General features: G+C 33.4%; 3 protein-coding genes across 5 annotated transcripts in view; all 3 read right to left on the bottom strand.

Moving 5' to 3' along the window:
- Positions 1–1,664, bottom strand: part of LOC107784068 (putative late blight resistance protein homolog R1B-17) — a 30,810-nt gene extending 29,146 nt beyond the window's left edge. The window contains exon 1 of one of the 3 annotated variants that reach the window (XM_075241530.1): positions 1,310–1,664. The gene's annotated coding sequence lies outside the window, so the exon portion shown is untranslated. The remainder of the gene's footprint in view (positions 1–1,309) is intronic. The other 2 variants (XM_075241529.1, XM_016605132.2) reach the window with 2 other exon arrangements.
- A 2,949-nt stretch (positions 1,665–4,613) lies between these two features.
- On the bottom strand, positions 4,614–13,924 carry LOC107784070 (putative late blight resistance protein homolog R1A-3). Its single transcript, XM_016605134.2, has 4 exons — positions 13,633–13,924; positions 12,452–12,497; positions 6,298–9,108; positions 4,614–4,899 (listed from the first exon to the last, which is right to left on the bottom strand). Exons 3-4 carry the CDS (start codon positions 9,066–9,068, stop codon positions 4,887–4,889), a joined length of 2,784 nt encoding a protein of 927 aa, XP_016460620.2. The 5' UTR covers positions 9,069–9,108; positions 12,452–12,497; positions 13,633–13,924; the 3' UTR covers positions 4,614–4,886.
- Positions 13,925–15,680: 1,756 nt separating this feature from the next.
- LOC107784071 (protein BUNDLE SHEATH DEFECTIVE 2, chloroplastic) lies at positions 15,681–18,702 on the bottom strand. Its single transcript, XM_016605135.2, has 5 exons — positions 18,475–18,702; positions 17,619–17,719; positions 16,741–16,804; positions 16,039–16,135; positions 15,681–15,917 (listed from the first exon to the last, which is right to left on the bottom strand). Exons 1-5 carry the CDS (start codon positions 18,530–18,532, stop codon positions 15,839–15,841), a joined length of 399 nt encoding a protein of 132 aa, XP_016460621.1. The 5' UTR covers positions 18,533–18,702; the 3' UTR covers positions 15,681–15,838.
- Between the last annotated feature and the right edge of the window lie 3,903 nt (positions 18,703–22,605).

Below are 22,605 nucleotides of genomic sequence, written 5' to 3'. Positions count from 1 at the left end.
TATAATATTATACGGCATAATATATTATAAGCCATGTTGGTTATAAGTTTATGGATTCCTACAACGGCCTCAAATTAATACTCCTTCCGTTTCAATTTATATAAACTTATTTCCTTTTTAGTCCGTACCAAAAAGAATGACCCTTTCTTTATTTGGAAATAATTTACCTTTTTGCAGTGATTTATAGTCACACAAAATATATGTGCCTCATTTTACACCACAAGTTCAAAAGTCTTCTCTTTTTTCTTAAACTCCGTGCCCAGTCAAATAGGTTCACATAAATTAAAACGAAGGGAGTATATAATAATAGCTCTCAAATATTTATAGATATCTAGTAGATTTCTCAAAACATATATAAGATCGGGGTAAAAGCTATTGAGTTCACACGTAAACCATAGGTTTCATTATAGTTCCGTCTCTAATTATATAGCACCTTCACATTAGCTGGTCTATGAGGATTGGAGATTAATAAATCAAAGAAAGATGTGAGATAACAAACAAGATGGCATACCTCTGAGTTGCTAAAATCGTGTCTACGATCATGTTACCATCAAGTAAATTTTATATATAAGGAAAGAAAGACTTGACTTTGTTAAATGGGATGACAACTTCAATTAAGAAATATAATATTTATGAGCCACATGGGTGTTAGTATTTTATAAACCACGTTGGCATGGTATCACCAAATGATTCTATATAAAAAAGAAAGAGTTGACTTTATAAAATGGGTCACAACTTCAATTAAGGATATACAATATTAAGCCACATGAGTGTAAATGTACGAAGAGGAAACTTGGAACAACGGTCCGTGTGACCTATAGGTCACGAGTTTGAGTTGTGGAAAAAGTTGTCTCAGTGTGACCTATAGGTCACGGGTTTGAGTCGTGGAAGCAGTTACTAATACGTCTTCCCTTAAACCAAAATATTTTAGAGTGAAAAGAAGAAAATTCAATATATAGAAAGAAAGCGTGGACTTCATAGAAATGAATTTCCATCTAGGGAAGAGTGTTAATCTATAAAATGAATTTCATTTTTATCTTTCAAAAGTTCTTTATTAATGTTTTCTATTGTTTTTCAAAGAAATAACTGTAGCCCACAGCAATCCTCTCCCCAATCTCCTTTTTTTCTTTTCTTTTTTCTTTTATGATTCTATACCTCCAATCCTCATCCAATCACTCTTACACTATGGTAACTCTGAAGCAAAGGATGGCAATTTGACAATATTTGGTACAACAAATATGTGAAATATTGAGAGAGAATTGAGTAGTAATAGAAAAAAATAAAAAGAAGGGAAAATGTTCAAATTCACCTGAACAATCGGATTACTTTGGGCTCCATCAAGCACATTTTGTTCATCAAAATGGCACTTAAACTGGCACGTGATAAAAGCCATTTTTCCCTCTTCTCCGTGTTTCTCAACATTTCGCCGGAAGATGTGGGAGTTGTTCGCCGGAGTGAGATCCATCGCCAGAGGCGGCGGTCGAGGCGGCGGAGTTGTTCGCCAGCGGGACATCCGACCACGTCGGTAGATCGCCGGTGGAGGTGTGGGGCATTCGTACAGGTGTTGCTCTCTCCATTGTTAAGAGTTTGCGTCAGTCCGGCAGCTGAAGATTGTTGAGTTTTTCTATTCCTTTTTTTTTTTTTCTGTTACCATTTCACGAATGGTGCGTTAAAATTGCTAAAATATTTTATAAAAAAAAAAAAAAGGTCACTTACTTTTATCATATAAATCCACTAAAAAGAATTCGTACCAAAAATTCACTTCATTTTTGCCAAGTTAATAAAAAATTCAGACTATAATTCGCAAACTAATGTCAATCTATATACGGATACGGCCTAAAAATGTCACTCAAGTAACAGAAATGGCTTATCTATGTCATCCGTTAAAAAGTTGGTTCATTCATGCCACTAACGTTATACTTTTAGCACATTCATGTCACTCAACTAACAGAAATGGCCTATTTATGCCATCCGTTTAAAGGTTGGTCCATTCATGCCGGTCACATTATACTTTTGGCCCATTCATGCCATTCAACTAACAGAAATAATCTATCTATACCATTCGTTTAAAAGTTGGTCCATTCATTCCACTGACATTATACTTTTGGCCTATTTATGCCACTGTCTACTAACAGTTCTATTTTCTGATTTTTCCGTAATAAGAATTAATTTTTCGACCCCGACTTTGCCACGTGTCTTTATATTAGTGGTTCTTCTTTACTTGACCCTACATTTCTTTTAACCATGATTATGTATAATTAACCATGCCCAACTCGATAAAATCCAACTAGTCGTGATGACACCTAACCCAACCCGCTAGATAAGCTAATTAACAACTATCCAATTTTGGGTTAGGTGTTAGTTGTTAATTGGCTTATCTAGTGGGTTGGGTTAGGTGTCATCACGACTAGTTGGATTTTATCGAGTTGGGCATGGTTAATTATACATAATCATGGTTAAAAGAAATGTAGGGTCAAGTAAAGAAGAACCACTAATATAAAGACACGTGGCAAAGTCGGGGTCGAAAAATTAATTCTTATTACGGAAAAATCAGAAAATAAAACTGTTAGTAGACAGTGGCATAAATAGGCCAAAAGTATAATGTCAGTGGAATGAATGGACCAACTTTTAAACGAATGGTATAGATAGATTATTTTTGTTAGTTGAGTGGCATGAATGGGCCAAAAGTATAATGTCAGTGGCATGAATGGACCAACTTTTAAACGAATGGTATAGATAGATTATTTCTGTTAGTTGAGTGGCATGAATGGGCCAAAAGTATAATGTCAGTGGCATGAATGGACCAATCTTTAAACGAATGGCATAGATAGGCCATTTATGTTAGTTGAGTGGCATTTTTAGGCCTTTTCCGATCTATATATATAAGAGAGACATTGATCAGGTGACGTGGCATTCTTCTGAGCGAGGATTTCAACTTATCTTTTCTCTCAAATTTTCACCCTTTCTCTATTATTTTGCCTCTTTCCTATTTGTTAAAAATATGTTTTATCCTTCCGTTCACTAAAAAGTTGTGTCCTTTCATTAACCCTTTCCATTAAATCTCACTCAATTAATCATCTTATGTTACTTTTCTCACAACCCAAACGTGCACAATATAACCCGAATAGGTATTCCCTTTTCTCGCTCTCCGGGTAGGGGTAAGGTCTGCGTACACTCTACCCTCCATATACTCCACTTGTGGAATTTTACTGTGTTGTTGTTGTTGTTGTTGAATTGTTTACATATGAACCTCTAGCATAATATACTGCAATTTTATAATGTGCTGGAGTTCCATCATAATATACTGGAAGTTTATATGTAGGAGCTCCATAATCCAGCATATTATGCTAGAACTTTCCGTGTGTTGGAGTTCCAACATAATTTGCTGGAAGTTTATACGCATGAGCTCCATATTACATCATATTATGCTGAAATTTTTCGTGTTTCAGCAAAACAATGCTTATTTTTTAATGACTTTGCAAACGCTGATTATTTTTCAATTACCAATTCGAAAACTGACTAACCCGTGCTATTTTGACAAACTTATTGGCTTAGTTTGCTTTTAATGTTTGAGTAGATACTCTGTCAAAAGTGGCTCCTAAAGTTTTGTTAACTCCCAATTGCGATTTGCCTCCAATTAGCCATTTTAAGCCTTACGTATTGCCGTCAACATAAATTAAAATTATTTGGGGATATTATTCGGAGTACTTTATTCTATTGTAAGGTGCAAATCCGAATTTAGTCAAGCCCAAATACTAAGTATTGAATAGAGCTTAGATTACTATTAAGTTTTTTGCACCACATATATCTTAAAACAAACTTTTAAAAATAGAGGAATTTTAGTAGGCGTTTGTACATGACAAATGTCAAAAATCTTGAACTTTTTAGTGAGTAATGTCCAAATATTTTCTTACTAAAGTCAATTCATTGCCCGAACACCAATCCAAATATTTCATAGTAAGAGGTCAACTTCATTGCCCGAACACGATTGGTGCGTAGGTGCTACAATATATATATATATATGGCCGGGAATAATCTTGTATCTTCACGATAGAACTAAAAGATATATATGAACGATGGAACTAAAAGATACAATCAAGTTAAACAGTCATTGTTAAATGATGCACTCCTCAAGACAGATTTCAAGAGTAAAGAGACGCACACCTTAACCTAAACCGAAGCACTACCTAAGTGAGGTGCTTCAAACTTCTAGACTTTAGCGTGCCTCAAAAGAACCTCCAACTATATTATTGTATCAATGTGATTTATCCTGGAAAATTTTCACTTTCAAATCGTCCAAATCATGCACCGTAGAGATAATTTGTATGCTTTAGTCAACTTCTTGTGCATAACAAGATTTCATTATCGTACTCTCAGTCCAAATAGTTACGAGTTATAACCTGTTTGGTTTCAACCTATCACATCCCAAATGTAACATGAAAGGCACTCGATAGGCCTAAACTTCAGGCGAACCATAACATTTTAGACAGCCTTCAAGCAAGCATTACCAGTATCTAATGAAAAATCAGATGAAGCGTTCCCTGTAAGACTATCCATAATTTAAAGTCTCAGCTAAACTTCACGTAACAACAACATGCATCAAGAGTTACCCATTACACCATATAATATGTCCCAACATCAAATTTATAATATCAATAAACCATAGATGAAGCACAAAGTATTGGATATGACCCCGATATACATAGTCGTAACAAACCTTAGTATTAATTACTGTTACAACCCAAGGGAGTCCATGGAGCAACTCTAAAGTTCAAAACAACATGATTAAGCAAAAGAAACTCCAAGTATAGCACCCACAGATGAGAAATGGGGCTCACCAAAACAATCCTCTCAAACCAACAATACCTCAACCGTCGAGTGGCGTCTCAACACCTGGATCTGCATATGTAAAGTAAGGAGTGAGTTCCCAGACTCAACAAGTGATAACTATATCAAAGCTAAGGATTTCATAAACTGCTATAGTAACATACACAACATCATGTAGCCTTGATTCAGATGCACATTTCATCAATAGGAAAATCACAAAATAATGAATGCAAACTTTGATACCTTGATATAATGTAGTGCTACTTAGGTTAGGTAGCTGCCTATAGCCTTGGTAACAGTAATACTTACGGCTTCTCCTAGGGTAGCCTAATAACCTTGATAAACATAGCTACCTAACAGGTAACACATATGACATATCCTTTCATTGACAAAGATATATATCTTTTAGGGAAGGAGTTATAGTTATTTTACATCATCCAAATATATATATATATATAAGAAAATAATTTCAAATATAATATGAAAATGTACTATAGTTCAAAGGTAACACGAATATATTATAGTTTTCAAGGAATGTTTGGTTAATATTTTTTTTTCACCCGCTAGGCTCCTAAATATTTCAGATTTTAAAGAAATTTAGAAAATTGCAATCAAGTAATTAGCACTACTTACCTTAAAATTTTAAAAAATTTCCTATTACAAAAAAGAATTAAAAAAAATAGAACTAATTGCAACCAAGTTAGCACCGGTTGGGTTAAAATTGAAATATTGTTCGACATATAAACACATGTTCAAGTCTTTTGAAATGAGAATCAAATAAGAAAATAATTTATATAAGGTAGTATATTAATCGATAAAAATCAAAATTTTAGTTTGAGTTTCAAGTCATAAATACTAGGAAAACAATTAAATTTACAATTTTGTCCAATGTAAAATAAGTTTTAAAGGGTAAAAAAAAGGTGAAAGACATTTTGCTTAGGGCCTTTGGTACTTTTAATATATATATTAATTAATATAGATAAACTACTTAAGTTTTTTCAAAAATTTAGTGAAACCTCCAAAGCAATAATGAATTATTCAACTACAATATATACAAGCCTTGAAAATACTTATTCTTTACAATTATGACTTGATTACTCATTTTTTATTACCTATTCCGAAAATAATTTGATTCACGTAATCAAAGCATCCAGTCATCCAAATGTTACAATATTAATCAAGAATATACAACAAAAACATACCCAGTATATTCTCACAAATGGGGTCAGGGGAGGATAGTATGTACGCAGACTTTACCCCTACCTTATGAAGGAAAAGAGGCTGAAGAAACTAATCAAGAATATAAAAGTTAAAAAAAAAAAGTAAAAACAAGCCAATGAACTGCAATTGACGAGTATATCTTTAATTTGTGAAATGAAAAACTGAGTGTAACTTGAATAAATATATGCTTAAGTTTCATATATAAGCAATTATTGAAAGTTCGTTCTGGAATATAATGCTTATACTCACCTGGATGATTTTAGGATACGAATATCCAGTGGTTTGTTTCCGATGTCTTCTTGTTCTTGTTGAATTTGTGCAGCAGAAGCCTCGAGTTTGGGCATACAGTTGTATAACTCAATTAGTTGTAGTGAGTTGATATATGCAAACTCAATGGGCATCTCTGCCAAGAAATAGCAAGATCTAAGCACAAGGCATTCAAGGGCAGGGAAATTGTCATCTGTGGCTTTCCAGTAGTTGAGACTTGTACTATCAATTAGCAAAAGCTTCAACTGAGTAAAACCCCCAGCAACTGGATACCATTCATTGTCATGAATAACACTTAGCACCTTTAGCACCTCAAGGTTAGGCAATTCACTTATAATGTTCATGTCCTCCCACCTTAGACAAGTTCCATTTAACTCCAATTTCTTGAGCATTGCTGGAAAAGATTTTGCACTTGGAATAGTCGCATCTCCAAACTTCCACGGGGTAAGAAGTCCAAACCTCAATTTTTCAAGTTGATGTAGATGGACAAGATTGTCGAAAAGTCTAGAATCTTCACAGTCATCTTTATCTCCATAGATTCCTAATTTTTTAACATTTCGAATCCCTGAAATAACCTCCTTTGTACAACTACGTGCAGACAGCCCATAAATAGTTTGTACGTTTGAAAGGACCAAGTACGAACTCTCTTCCTCAGCAGATACACTTGGAGGATTTGGTAAATAAAATGCATTCAGTTTGAGATGCCTCAATTGCATTAGTTCCCAAATTTGCTCGGGAAATATTATACATCTCGAACTAGACCCTTTAACTATGCATGTTTGCAGATTCCATAACCTGCAAACTTCTGGAGGTATGTCAATTAAACCCCCGGACAACGCTAGGTACCTCAACCAAATGAGGCATAGTATTTGTGAAGGGAAAGACTCCACCTCTATGGGACTCAAGTCCAAGGTTCTGAGTAATTTGAAATGAATAATCTCTGATTCCAGAGTAAAATTTGGTAAAGGACAATAATTGGAAAGAGAGATAATAGAACGAGTTCGTTTCAAGAAATAATTGTTATCATCAACATCATCATCTCTCTGCCCCCTTATCAAATGATGAAGTTCAGGGGTAAGAAGGGCCCTATAGTAACCACAATGAATATCATCATGTTCAGTCCATCGTTTACAGGGGCCTATTTTATGCCTGCTAAGATGACGACATTTTGGAGGAACAGGATTTGGTTCATCATCAAGATCAAGTACAATGTCGTGACTTTGAGCTATTTCATCCGAACCATCATCTTCATCCAAATCGAGGTAATGAAATACAATATCATTCATGATAAAATTTTGGCTTTGAGCTTCTCTCAAGCATAGCTCATATATCAGATCATGAACCTTACATGATTTAATTTCTGTTTCATCCCATTTTTTCTCACAGACAAGAATTAGACACCTGTCGACAAGATCTTTTAAACACTTCGCAGCCTCCCCTTCAAAGTCTTTTTCCAACTTCAAAAACCCCTCAGCTATCCATAATCTCACCAACCTCTTCACCAAAATTTCTCTGTCTTCTGGAAAAGCTCCAAAATACAGAAGGCATGCTTTTAGGTTACTGGTCAAGTGATTGTAACTCAGCCCAAGCACATGTAAACATTGTTTATCAGGATCATTTGTGACAAACGACATGACATCTTGAGCAATATTTTCCCAATCTTCTATTGTCCTTTCAGATTTGGATAGAAGCCCAGCAACCACAACAATGGTTAGCGGTAACCCTTGGCATTTGTCGACAATTTGCTTCCCAATAGTCTCATATTCAGATGGCAATTCTTCATTTGCAAACGCCGCACTTTTGAAAAGGTTCCAACTCTCATATGGATCCATGAAACTCATCTGTAAAGAAAAATTCTCTGTACCAGCATAACAAGCTACATCAGTGTCACGGGTAGTCAACAATATTCGGCTCTCATTGTTTTCACTTGGAAAGCATTGTCTCACGTCATCCCATGCTTTACTGCTCCACATGTCATCCATGACAATTAAATATCTCCTGCTTTTTAAACTCTTTTGTAGCATATCTGCTAGCTCTGCCTCATCTTCCATGTAAAATGTGTCACCCATTCTAGAACGGAGAAGGCTTAGCAAGATTTCTTTTATATTGTGATGGCTAGATACAGTAGCCCAGGCACGAACATCAAAATGAGATCGAATGGATACGTCATTATAAACTTCTTTTGCTAAAGTTGTTTTACCAATGCCCCCCATCCCCAAGATCGGGATGACTTTCAGTTCACCAGAAGAGCCCCTTGTCAGATCTTCTAACAACCTTTTCCTTTGATCATCACGTCCCACCATATTCTTCTTAACATTCAAAACATCTTTTGCTGAACTTGAACCTTGAACCAAAGATTTCTTTGATGCTTGTTTGCCTTTCTGTTGAATCTTCATGGACTCTTTCTGGACACGACTAATGTCCTCAGCTACTTGTTGCAGGCTATCACAAAACATCTCGCGTGCCGTTTCTTTCTGCATTTCATCATTTGCCATTACAGCTTCTGTTAGTCTCAGCTGAATTGTGTATTCAACAACATTTGCAACTTCTTTTATCCATGCTTCCAAATCTGTCATTTCCTCAGACACATTGCTTCTCTCAGAGTTCTTGAGGAAAACTTCCAGGGAACTAACTTTTTCATTAAGAGTGAGGATTTCTTCTCTGTGATCACAAATTAGAGATTGTATTGGTGATTTCAACGTCAAGAGCAGTTCTATCGTTCTCATAAGAGAAGCAATACTAGCATAAGCCATATCTACTGTATCTGTGTCCTATGAGATTATGACCTGAAAGCTGCATGTTGCAAGAAGCAAGTGGCGTTACACATAAAATGATATTTGCAAAAGGGAGGCAAAAACAGCGGATCAGATAAATTTCAGGCTTCACTTATCTCAAGTTCTCAATCTCCTTTGTACTGATCTAGACTTGTATAATTAATACTATTATATTCGTAGCTTTTATTCAGGTCATGTATGCTGCTACACACGAGTTTACACTTTTGCGGTATATAATCTTTAGACTTTACTCTCTAACCCTTGAGAAGGGTATGTGCAATTTGTCATGCATCTATTGGTTTGGTGTAAATACCCGACGTGGGTAAGTTTTTACGTAAATAGAGTAATAACCTTTGGAAGTCGCTAATACCTATATTTACTGGTCATTAGTACATGTAAACGATATTTTTATTTGTGAAATCTCTTATAACAATATGTATCGTATTCCCACTTTTTTTATATAGTTTTCCTTCACCCTCAATTTTTTAAATACTTTTGTACTGTTTCAAAGAAAATTAAATGCTGTGATTCCATAATACTTTGAACATGAAGTTCTCTACTTTTCTTTAAAAAACAAAATCGATCAATCAACTATATATGTCGCAATCCCAAACTGCTTGAATCGGCTATATGAATCCTCCGTATTCATTCTGCTCTATTTGAAACATTTTTATTTGAATACAGGTAAATAAGTTGTATATTAAGGCAAATTAAAGGCTTATAACTAGAGATTTTATAAATCTCACACTTACCTCGAATAACACCACAACTCCTAGGAAATATCAGATTAAATGTAAGTACAATAATGACAAATTTTTAATTTCTACTTGTAGGTATCATCTATATGGATCTTTACTTCAATAATATTCTATGCTTAGCAAAATCAACATTAATGTTTGAATACCGTAGTGATTGGACCACATATGAGTTCCGAATTTTACCTATACAATTACAGCATGGTTGAGTTTGTTTGTTAAAAGAATCATCACATTAAAAATTGAAGTTGGATTAGCTAAATGAATTTGAAATCCTGAAAGTTGTATAAGTTATAGTATAGACTAAGATGATCAGTTAAATGTTTCAAACTTCTTAGATGTCAAAAAATGGAAAAGGTATGTATCACGATAATATTGTTTATCGTGAAGGTTTTATTTTTCACAATATAAAAGGTTTCAATTATTGATTTATTCCATATTGCTTAGGGCATTTCAAAAATTATTCTGCTGCCGCTCTTTAGTAGAATATGGTAATAATATTCTGGAAAGGACAAAAGGAAAAAGTCTAAACAGCAGCAAATTTAAAATTTAAAATAAAAAGGACGGAATATCTCAATGGCAAATATAGCTTTTAGAAAAAAATTATTCTCTCTATCAGATGGAGCAGTATTCCTACCAAATCAGGCCTATATTTTACGCAGATGCGAATTCAGGATTTTAAGAGGATGGATGCACTATTATAAATAGACGGATTTAGAATTTAAATTTGATGTTCAACCTTTAGCTTAATTGAAATCATTACACTATTGAAATTATAGGTTTACATTTTTTAGACATTTTCGTGATTTTTCCAAAATCTGTACTCCATGTCGAAAATTTGGTAGTCGAACCCATTAATTGGCTCTATATTACATCCTCAATTACTACTAGTTTTAAGATAAGACATTTCGTTTAATTATTAAAAAAAATTGTTATTACATAAGAAGAACAGGGATTTCAATAGACTTGGAGATTTTAAAAAATAAACCAAATAAAGAAAGAAAAACAAAGAAAAAAGTTCTTAATCAAAAAGCAAGATGGACAAGAAAATTAAATCCTTGAGCACCCATTAACGATTACACCATATGACTCTTTGAGCTTGGGTGCGCACACATATATTTGTATTATTTTAAAGTAATATAACATCTATGCATGGTTCAAGGAGGAGAGCATGGTGCACGTGAACCTGCTTTCATCCCCGTAGATACGCCCATGTTCTAAGAAACGGATCCAGAATTTAAACTCTATGCGTTCAACCTTTCAGGTTTTTAGTAATGAATCTATTATATTTTTAAAGTTATGGGTTCATAGTTACTATTTGTTATAACTTTACTAGATTTTTATACATAAACTTGTATTCTGTGTCGAAAGTACTAGGTTCAGATTAACCCGATATTCCTACACTTTGTATATAACTTGATTGTTTTTCATTCCTTGGCCCAATATTAAAGACTCACTTCTAGTTTGAAAATTTGAGTTGGACCTTCGAACTCGAAGAACACTGAAGCTCCATTGTTAAAATCCTTATTGCTGGATTGGAAGAGTGGATCGAAATTCATGGTTAAAGTAGATATTGGATCTACGAGTTTTGTTGGGTTTACTGATACTTTGAGGTACATTTCATTGCTGAAAACGTAAGGTGAACACCAAAGAAATTAGAAAACCTCCATTGTTGGAGTTCAAGTTTCTCAAATCTCAAGTGAGTAAATTTTACAATTTTTTGTGCAATATGAGTATGACTTTAATAGTAACCCATGAAATTTTCTCTAGTTTTTACTATTCTTTGTGATGAAAAACTTTCTAAAGTACATCGATAATAAATATAGTATTAATATTCGACATAAAATTAAAAAAATTACGCCGCATAATGCACCCTATGTTCTCTTTAGTGGCACTTTCAATCAGTAATATTCGGAAATGGAACTATACGTGAAACTTCGGGCCAAATTAATCTCCAAATAGAAATTAAGCAATAGATTTCCAAGTTGAAATATTAGTAAGATGCTAGCTCATGTTACATTCCAATAATGATTTATTTTGTTTCAGAAGTGAATTGCAAATGTTGATGTATTATTACTAATCTGTAGGTACTTTTGTCAATAGGTTAAAAGAAACAAATACATTGCAAATAAAAACCAATAACAATATTATAATATATGAGCAACAGAAACTCTGTAACAGTCTCAAACGCAAATCTATAATTTCCTTGCTTTTATTTCCCGTTAACATCTTGATATAACTTTTAGGACCTCTATGGTTATGCATTTTACAAAAGGAACTTTTCTCAAAAGAAAAAAATGACTTCATTCACCAATTTTCAATAATTCAATGACCATTTATGCGAAGGCGAGCTGTGGCGTAACTGGTAAAGTTAACCAGCGGGTCACGGATTCGAGCCGTGGAAACAGCCCTTTGCAAAGATGCAAGGTAAGACTGCGTACAATAGATCCTTGCGGTCCGGCCCTTCCCCGGACCCTGTGCAGAGCGGGAGCTTAGTGCACCGGGCTGCCCTTTTAATGACCATTTAAGCAATAAACTTGTACAATATAAATGACATATAGTGCAAGGAGATAAAACATTAAACAAGAGCAATTAAGGGCAACTAACCTTTCAATGGCAATCAGCAATACAGGAGTTGGGAAGCAGCAATTCACTGCAACAAATATACACATGTATATTATGAATATCAACAAACAAATGGGTAAAGCTCACAAAAGATACAGTGCGTAACCAAAGGAACAAGGAACTGAGAAAACGAAGGAAAATAGCATATCTCTAAAGGGCTGCAAAGGTTTAGGCAACCAAGTTACCAAGGGAATTCTATATAAAGAACAAAAGAGTTGACTTTATGTGAATTCCATGACAGTTGAATTAGGGAATATAATATTATAACAAATGGGCATAATATATTATAAGGCATGTTGGTTATAACTTATAAGTAGAGGCAGATCCAGAAATAGAAGTTTATGAATTCTTACGGCGGCCTCAAATTAATATATAATAATAGTTTAGTTCACAGTCAAATATTTAGTAGATTTCTCAAAATATATATAAGGTCTGGGTAAAAGCTATTGAGTTCACATGTAACCCATAGATTTCATTATAGTTCGGCTTCTGATTATATAGCACCTTCACATTAGCTGGTCTATGAGGATTGGAGATTAATAAATCAAAGAAATATGTGAGATTACAAAGAAGATAGCATGCATACCTCTGAGTTGCTAAAATCGTGTCTACGATCATGTTACCATCAAATAAATTTTATATAAGGAAAGAAAGACTTGACTTTGTTAAATGGGATGACAACTTCAATTAAGAAATATAATATTTATAGGCCACATGGGTGTTAGTATTTTATAAACCAGGTTGATTGTATATCAACTTTACATTAATTAATTTTGATGGAGAAAGTCCGTATCCACATTAGATTAATAAAATTTGATGGCTAACTAAAGATTATGTAAGCAAATGTGGTGGCCAATTGTCATAATTCAAAACTTCTCATTTTGTTTTTGCTTTCAAGAGTTCTTTACTAATGTTTTCTATTCTTTTTCAAAGAAATAACTATAGCCCCTATAGAAGAACACTAGAACAGCAATTCTCTTCCCAATATCCTTTTTTTTAATTTTTATGATTCCCTACCTCCAATCCTCACCCAATCACTACGACAACTCTGAAGCCAAGGATGGCAATTTGACAATATTTGGTACAACAAATATGTGTAATATTGAGAGAGAATTAAGTAGTGATAGAAAAAAATAAAAAGAAGGGAAAATGTTCAAATTCACCTGAACAATCGGATTACTTTGGGCTCCATCAAGCACATTTTGTTCATCAAAATTGCACTTAAACTGGCACGTGATAAAAGCCATTTTCCCCTCTTCTCCATGTTTCTCAACATTTCGCCGGAAGATGTGGGAGTTGTTCGCCGGAACGAGATCCATCGCCAGAGGCGGCGGTAGAGGTGGCGGAGTTGTTTGCCGGAGCGGGACATCCGACCACGTCGGTAGATCGGCGATGGAGGTGTGAGGCATTCGTACAGGTGTTGCTCTCTCCATTGTTAAGAGTTTGTGTTTGTCCGGCAGCTGAAGAGTGCTGTGTTTTTCTATTTCTTTTTTGTTTTTTGTTTTCCACATGTCAGTAAAAAGTAATTTCACGAATGGTTATATTATATTTACTTTATTGCGTTAAAAGTGCTAAAATATTTTATATAAAAAAAAAGGTCACTTACTTTTATCATATATAAAGCCACTAAAAAGAATTGGTACCAAAAATTAACTTCATCTTTACAAAGTTATAAAAAAAAGCTCAGAATATAATTCGCAAATTAATGCCAATTGTATTTAAATAAGAGAGTTAATCATATGTCAATGGTAAATACAAAAAAGAAAATTGCATAATCCTTATTCCTTATGGGAGCCCTTTGAAGATTATTTTGAGAATTATTTTGCTTAATTAAAGAAGCACAATTTAATGGCTTGGTTTACTTTAATGTTTGATTAGATATTCTATCAGAGGTAGATTCTAAAGTTTAATTAACTCCTATTATTTTTAGAAAGAAAAAAAAACTCCTATTATTTGCCTCCTATTAGCCATTTTAAGCCTTACCGCATTGCAGCCAACTAAAAAAAATATTGGGGGGGGGGGAGGGGGGTGTATAGGAGTATTATATTTCTTTTAGATATTTTGCACCACATATTTCTTGAAATAGACTTTCAAAAATAGAGATTTTCTAGGCCTACAAAAGTGAATAATATGAAGGATAACTCGAGTTAAAAGTGAAAATAGCACGGGATGGTCAGTTTTCAAACTAATACTTGACAAATAGCCGACGTTTCTAAAGTTATTAAAAATAATCATTATTTTGCCAAAACAAGGAATGTTCCACCATAATATGCTAGATTATAAACCTCCTGGGTATAAAACTTCCAGCATTTTATGTTAGAACGCCGGCACGCGAAACGTTCCAGCATAATGTGTCAACATATTATATTGGAACTCTAGCACATTATGAAGCTCCAACACATTATGTTGTTGATGAAAATAAAAGTACATTATGTTGAAATCTCATATATAAAAAACTAGTTCGATTATTTTTAAAATTGTGACTATATTTCAATTACCATTTGTAAATCTGGTTATTTCTGATTTTTACCGCCTAGTTAAAGAAATACTTTAGGTGAAAATTCAGAGTCCCAATTCAGTAGGTAAAGCTTTTCTCTGAACACTATAAAAAATCTTTATTTTTTAGCTAGTAATATCCAATTATCCAGATATTTTCCAACTAAGAGTTCAACTTCATTGCCCGAACACGATTGGTAAAATCACTAACTTGCTTAAAATGCTGGCATTAGCAAATAGGCTTGCCAAAATGTAGGTCCTTTGTTATATAACAATAATTTCTTAATGCATAAGTTTTTTCACTTAGTTCAGAAATAAGCTTCTACAATATAAACATGGGCGAATGCATCATGGGAGTGTCGGGTTCAACTGAACGCATTACTTTTGACGCGGAACATACATTTAAGTGTAAAAGTCCACCAAAACTATAAAAACTAGCATATATGAACCCAAAACTTTAAAAATACAATAAGTTCAATGCTAAGAACATCAGAGGTTGAACCCATAAAGTTCAAATCTTTGATCCGCCTCAGAATATAAAGCTCAAGAAATCTTGAACATGTGAAACTGGAATAGGAAAATGATAATACAATCTGTTTATCAAATACTTCTTTCTGCTTCTCTTGGGATCAATGTTGACAACCTAGGGGTGGATGGATCATAACTTTTATGGATTGAACTAAAATCCAGTATGTTTGACAAGGAGCACGATATATATGTGAAAAATAACTGAAATTTCAATAAATATTAAATTCTGAATTCATAACCTCAAAGTTACAATGAGTTCAATGCAAAAAATTTAAAGATTGAACTCATCAAAGTGTACATTCTGGATCTGCCTCTGAACCTACCCGAGAATAGTGCAAATGAAGTCTACTCATCGAACGTACTCATAAATCCACCAAGAAATCCAGCACCATTGCAGTCACCACATAACACATCTTTTTTACCTCTGAAGTAAAAAAAGTGCAAACATGAAGGATATGATTAATCGCATTTTTATCGACTTGCTTAAGAACAAAATTACAACAAGAAACCATAATCACCAAAAGAATAAATGATAATACAAGTACCTGCACAACCAACATAGTCCACCAGCTTTGAACCGCCCGTTGAAATGATCTACAGAGTTAACCCCTGTGCCTTTGCATTGTGAGCACGACACTGCACCTGAGAGCAATATGGCGTATAAGAAACAGAAAGTGCTGAACTAAATCCAAGTGAAATGGATGATTTCAGGTGTATATGACCAATATGTATATATATTTCTGAAATAATCATGGGTACAAATAATGAGTATAAGCAAGAAAAAGGCAAAGAACCAGTAAGGCTGAAGCATTAACAAAAAAGTTTTTGAATCCAGATACGCTGTAATTCTCAGATTAAACTTCGATGAATAATTTGAGGGAAGTTCGTAACAAAGGTGTTTTTCCATCGAGCACTCAACATCAAGAGTCAAATTACTACTTGAAACAAATATTGTTTTAAGAAACGAAATCTCATGCAGAGGTAAGACAAACATTATATTGTAAAAGATATAATGGCTCTCTTAGTAAAATCTACGAGTACAAAATTTCTCTCGAAAGTACTGCTTCTGTTACAATCATCTTCATTGCCACAATTCGATAAACATTGAATATACAGAAAGGCAAAATTACGGTATTAAGCAATATTAGTCACTTGAGACTAAAAACAGTACGAGAGTGTTTGTCAAGAGAAGTTCACTGAGCCTTAACATCAATGACGCAAAAGAAAGTCTACAGCAATCCACTTACCATTTCCATCACAATTTTGACAGACAATGCTCCTTACTTTCGTGTCTTTGTCACTGTCAGTGGCCTGGAAAATAGAGAATAATGTCAAAGCTCTGGCATAATACAGCCAACTCAAGGAAATAGAAGCAAAGATGGTTTATAGTTATATCACAAAAAGAGGTGAAAGAAACATTCTAGGAGAAAACCGAAGTTTCAATAGAACTACAGCTAGCATTAAGCCAAGGAGTTTCACCTTAACAAATGAGAGATGAAAAAAGAAAGCGAGAAAAAGGCTACTGATCCCATCAGGAACGAAATTATGCAGCCTGACGCCGTTCACATAAATAGAGAGATAATTGGTATAATGCAGATGCCACCACATTAACAGAGGCGGAGCCAAGATGTCAACTTTATGGATTCTGAATTTTAGACCGACGGCAACTTTAAGGGTTCTGAATTTAGTATTTTGCACATATTTAACGTCTTTCTTAACACAAATAAGTGTTTGAGCAAATGCTACCGGGTTCGACCGAACCCATACCTGGGCTTCTAGCTCTGCCCCTGACCACATAGTTTTCAAATTCCCACGAACAAGTTTATTTGGCGGTTTACCTAGCCAAGTAGTGTTACCACAATACCGGATCAGTTTGAGCACAAAAACTTCTTAAGAACATTCATTGCTCCAGTCTCAAGCCAAGACTATGAGCGCACAAACTTGTTAAAAGCTTCCTCTCCATTCTCAAGTCAAGACTATAAGTCCATGAACCCCCTTTAGTCCACGTAACGGATCTTACCTTAGTGTTTAGGCATAAAAGTAAAAAATGTAGCCATTGTATATCATTTGAGCACATTTAACTGCAAATTTGCACGATTGTCTATACATAGAACTCCAAAATTACCTTCACTTCCACAACTCTCAAGTTACTCTTGGAGCTGTAGGTAACATCTTTGATCCATTGAATCTTTCCTCCAGTGCAATTCCCATTAATCAGATTTAGACCTGACAAGAATATAAAAATCCCAATTACTACACAAAAAATGAAATTTGAATCTTTACAACCTAACATATCAGCATTCTACACACAGTTGCAGACCCACAAACAAACACAAAGAACAGCGAAAATTTCGGTTATTCTCTGAACTTTATAATCCCACATAGTGGGGTTTGGGAAGGGTAATGCGTACACAGCCTTACCCCTACCTCGTGGAGATTTGAGAGACTGTTTCCAATAGACTCTCGGCTCAGAAATTATCCACTATAACAGTAAAAATATTTATTTTTTTTGGTTATATTGAAGTAACTGAACTTTAACCATTACAATACTTACTCAATTTTATCCGTTATAACAGTTCAGTCACAATTGTTTTTGTCACGTTAAAGTAACTAAACTTTAACTACTATAACAATAAAGTTCAGCTTTTTTTAGTGCGACAAAATATAGTTTTGTGACTAAGTGTTATATATAGAGGGTAAACTAACTAAACTTTAACCACTATAACAATTTTTGTACTTTACCCATTTATAACAGTTAGTCATAATATTTTTCACATTAAAGTAACTAAACTTTACCAATTAAAACAATAAAGTTCATTTTTTTTTTACTGTAACACAATATAGTTTCTTGACTACAGGGTAAAGTTCAGTGAATATACAATGAAATTAACCCCAAAATGGGTACAAACCAATAGAATATAAACTACCCATTAAGCAAAAAGGCATAAAAAGTATAAGAATAAATAGAAACTGGAATTTACCTGGTTTATTGACAGAGTTGAATGAAGCTAAAGGTGTGAAACACAGAGAATTTGCCATTAAGAGAATGAATTTAGCTTTTTACTGAATTTAGTCAAAGAAACAATTTTGAGAAGAAAATAAGAAGTGAACTTGGGAAAAGTGAAGCAGTTTCTAATTGAAGTACTGGAAAATGTTGGTTATAACGAAAACTACATGCAGCCGCAGGTTTACTAGATAAGGCTCATTCCTTTTTTGGTCTCTCCCCTCCGTTGATCTAAAATCTAAAAGGAAAATGACTAATATACCCTTTCTCTCCAACGAGCAAATAAGCAATAAAATATCTTCCCATTTTTCGTGTCGTTTTATCCCCCCCCCCCCCCAAAAAAAATTCAAAATATCTGTTGTTTCAAAAAATACTTCAAAAATCATTTTTTATTTTTTAAATATAAAAAAATAACAAAAAACTATATATATATATATATATATATATATATATATATATATATATATATATATATATATATATATAGCAAGGCCTTTGAGAGATGATGTGGCATTCCATATTTCCAGTAATATCATTTTTCTTTTATCTCCTTTTTTTTTGACTTTCTTTCTTTTTACCGTCCATTTTGAGTAGTAACTTATTAAAAAAAATGGTTCATTGGCCATTTTGAAAGAACACGCCTCTTCCCATCCATTGTTAGTAGTCATTTGTGTTTTAACTTTCCATAAATTACTGCTCAAATATAATGTGCATCCCCTCTTAATTAACCTATTTAACGTCTTTACTTACAAAGTACTTCATAAACAGCCTTCTCATATTCCCAAAAAAAATAAACGTCGAAGAAACGTTCACTCGTACAAGAAGTCAGCCTCAAAAAATCTTCAGATGGGGAAAGAGGCGAAGACTATGAATAAGCATTCCATTGAGAGTGCTTTTGCCGCCATAGCTGTTCCTTTTTTCGCTTTCTTCCTCCATATCCTTTAATTAAAGAGGAGTAATATTGTTCTGTTTGGTTTTTGTGGGTTAGAGTCCATGAAGAAACTTGATTATTAAGTAGTGCAGATTTTGTTTTTTGTGGAGAATGTTGTGTTAGGCTTAGAGATTGACAGATTTTATGGTTGTTGCTGAACTCAAGAGATGCTCCTGCCGAGGCAGCTATTGAGAAGATTGAAATTACAGCGGTTGGGGAATTTTTCACTTTCGTTGTAAGATTTGTCTTAATCTTCTTTTATTTGCTTTTTCCTGCTTCGTTTTTACTACTTTTATTACAAGACAAATCATAGTTCTAATCCTCCTACCTTTTGTAAGTTTGTACAATTTCTCAAAGTAGTATTTTCCTTGACATTGATACAGACATGTTAATATGTTATTTTCCAATGTTATGGACATCATTATGTTGTATAATATGTACTCCCTCGGTTTTATTTTATATGAATCAGTATAGGCATTGAGTTTAAGAATCTTTTTTAAAAGTGTGATGTATAATATTTCCGTGCATTTTAACTTTCTTTTCATATAATTAAACCTGTTTAGTTATGCTTAGTTAAGCAAGAAAAGAATTTTTTTTACAATCATGGATCTTAAATATGCAATGATTTTTCTAGAGAAATCTTTTATACGGAGCGATTTCCCCTTCAAGATATGTACCAAAATTTTCCGAGCGAGGATTTTTGAATACCAGATGTTTATACCGAAAAAATAATTTTCGTATAGCTATAAAAGGATAAATAGGAAGTTTAAAGTAAATTTTTTTTTTTACTATAAACAAAAGTTTCATTTTCTTAACAGATTAAAAAAAAAGAGTTCACATAAAATAGAATGGATGGAGTATATTTCTCTGCCATTCAGCAAGTGTTTTTTTGTAAAAAGAAAGAGTATAATGATTAAGAAAATATCAAATTTCAAGAGTTTATTGGTCTTATATATTTTCGTAGATGCTTGTATTGGTTAGTGTTTGAAAGGCAATCAGCAACATTACTTTTGAACGGTAAGATGGACGTTTTGTTTCTTATTTTCTCCTTAATTATTTTTTTGCAGAATCATAAAAATATCCTCTTTTCCTCGTTACTTAAGTTCTTACTTTGATATAAAGTTTCACCTTAGAGGAAAAGTATAATTACATAAACAGAAGACATCTATGGTTGAATAGTCAAATCGACACACATACTTGCTCTAATCAGTACATACTCAAATCTAAAATACAATGACAAGAGCATTAACAATTCCAGACATTGATGTAACAGATGTAATTAATTAATTACTTCACTTTCAAATGCTTAGAGAAGAGAGGTTAAGGAATAACATTATAGAAGATTTTTCTCTGTTAATATGTGTTAACCAATCATAACATGTCATTTACAGTGTAATACTATAACACCGTAGAATCGGGAAGAATATTTTCTTAGTAAAGATTGATTTTTCTTTTATAAAATTTAAGACATTACTATTACTTTCTTATAATTTATTTATTTTTTGTGATCGCGCAAAGCGCGAGTGAATTTACTAGTATAAATATAATTTGTTGTCTCAAACTGTAAACTGTAGAGTATATTCTAGCATTAATGAGGCATCGTTTGCTTTAGACCAGGTAAATTATAATTGGACTGCTAATTTTATGGCGAATTTGGCCAAATTTGTAAAATGCTACTGAAACTAACACAAACCTCTTTGCCCCTCTATTTAAACTACCTCCTCCGTCTCATTTTATGTGACAATAGTTGTGTTTACCCGTAAAATGATACAGTTGAATTTGTTCGTAGTTTCTAGACAAGTGAATTAATTTAATCCAAAAGATAATGAAATAACTGATGAAATATAAAATACTTAGCCTTAAGATGTAGATGGAACGACATAGCTGATGAGTCCAGGAACAGGATTTTCGGGTACAACAATGATGAGATCAAAAGCGAGAAAATAAAATTGTATTAAAATGCTGTATAGAATATAGTGTAAGTTAGCCAGAAAATTTGTGAAATGATAACTGAGTTCTTTATTTATAGCTATGTCTAGGGAAGGAAGGCTTAGGATCATGCCCTTTTTTAATGTCAATTATAAGGGCCATTGATGAAGATGTAACGTTAAACATAAATGTCAAATTCCTTGTAACGGGCCATCATCATTAATGCTACAAAATATTCTGTATTAAATGTTACCGGACGCAAAGCATTTAATACTCCTTTTATGATCGTTATTTCTTCCGGTGACAAGCGGAATAGCTATGTTCGGTGGCCATCCCCATCTTGTGTTTCACGTGTCCTTCCTTTAAGCGGCCACATGTCATGTCATATTTTTCCCTATACGAGTTTGACAGCATCTTTTTATATACCTTCTATCATGTTGTAACAAGTGACTGAGATATTCTTTAAGTCACTAATACACTTTTTATGCATGATTATCTCTAGTTGTATTTTAGAGACAACAGTATAATAATTCTTTTACATCATTTTTCTATAGAAGTTAAACTCTAAACATTTAGTAGCACTCATTAGCTCAGAGACGGATGTAGCCTCTTTTTATAGGTTTGTTCAATTGAACTCGATATTTTGACACGGAACGAGATGTATATGCAGAAGTCCACTACAATTTCAATAAATATATCAAAACTTTAAACCTATAATTTCGAAAATATAATATTAAATAGTTAAACTCATACAATTTAAATTTTAATTTCGCTTCTCAATTAGTTATATCCTAGTATTAAGGATTATCAAGTAAATGCTTTGATGCAACTGAATATTAATGGATCATAGTTTTCTGTGACCTTTCGTCACGTCCATTTTGTACTAAAGTAATGCTTGTATTTATGTTATTCTTTTTCATGATCTGAATTCTGATCCAGAACCAGTGTTATGTGTAAAAGGATTATAAATGCCTTGCCTCATCTGAATTGCAATGTAGCTTAGTTTTCTGGTGATTCACAGACCTATAGTTACCTCCATATATAGAAAGAAAAATAACAAGCTTTTACTAGCTTGATTTGATAATTAAATATTATAAAAGGAAAAAATAAATTAAAAATGATTTTGAGTTCGGCGGGATGGTTTATGACCCAATATTTAGCCCACAATTGACGCGCATATTTTGACGCAAGCAAACATTGAGTATATTAATGACCCGACCTTTTATTAATTCATATATTTTAACCTGC

The sequence above is a fragment of the Nicotiana tabacum genome, chromosome 21 (assembly GCF_000715075.1).
Source record: "Nicotiana tabacum cultivar K326 chromosome 21, ASM71507v2, whole genome shotgun sequence".
Classification (NCBI taxonomy): Eukaryota; Viridiplantae; Streptophyta; class Magnoliopsida; order Solanales; family Solanaceae; genus Nicotiana; species Nicotiana tabacum.
This window is presented reverse-complemented; position numbering and strand designations above follow the sequence as displayed.

What these genes read in the sequence shown, in the direction of transcription:
- LOC107784070 (XM_016605134.2), bottom strand. Translation starts at nt 9,068, where the DNA reads ATGGCTTATGCTAGTATTGCTTCTCTTATGAGAACGATAGAACTGCTC.
- LOC107784071 (XM_016605135.2), bottom strand. Translation starts at nt 18,532, where the DNA reads ATGGCAAATTCTCTGTGTTTCACACCTTTAGCTTCATTCAACTCTGTC. An exon ending in CAACTCTGTCAATAAACCAG is followed by an intron (nt 17,720 to 18,474) that starts GTAAATTCCAGT and finishes TATTCTTGTCAG; the next exon opens with GTCTAAATCTGATTAATGGG. An exon ending in GGACTATGTTGGTTGTGCAG is followed by an intron (nt 15,918 to 16,038) that starts GTACTTGTATTA and finishes TTTTTACTTCAG; the next exon opens with AGGTAAAAAAGATGTGTTAT.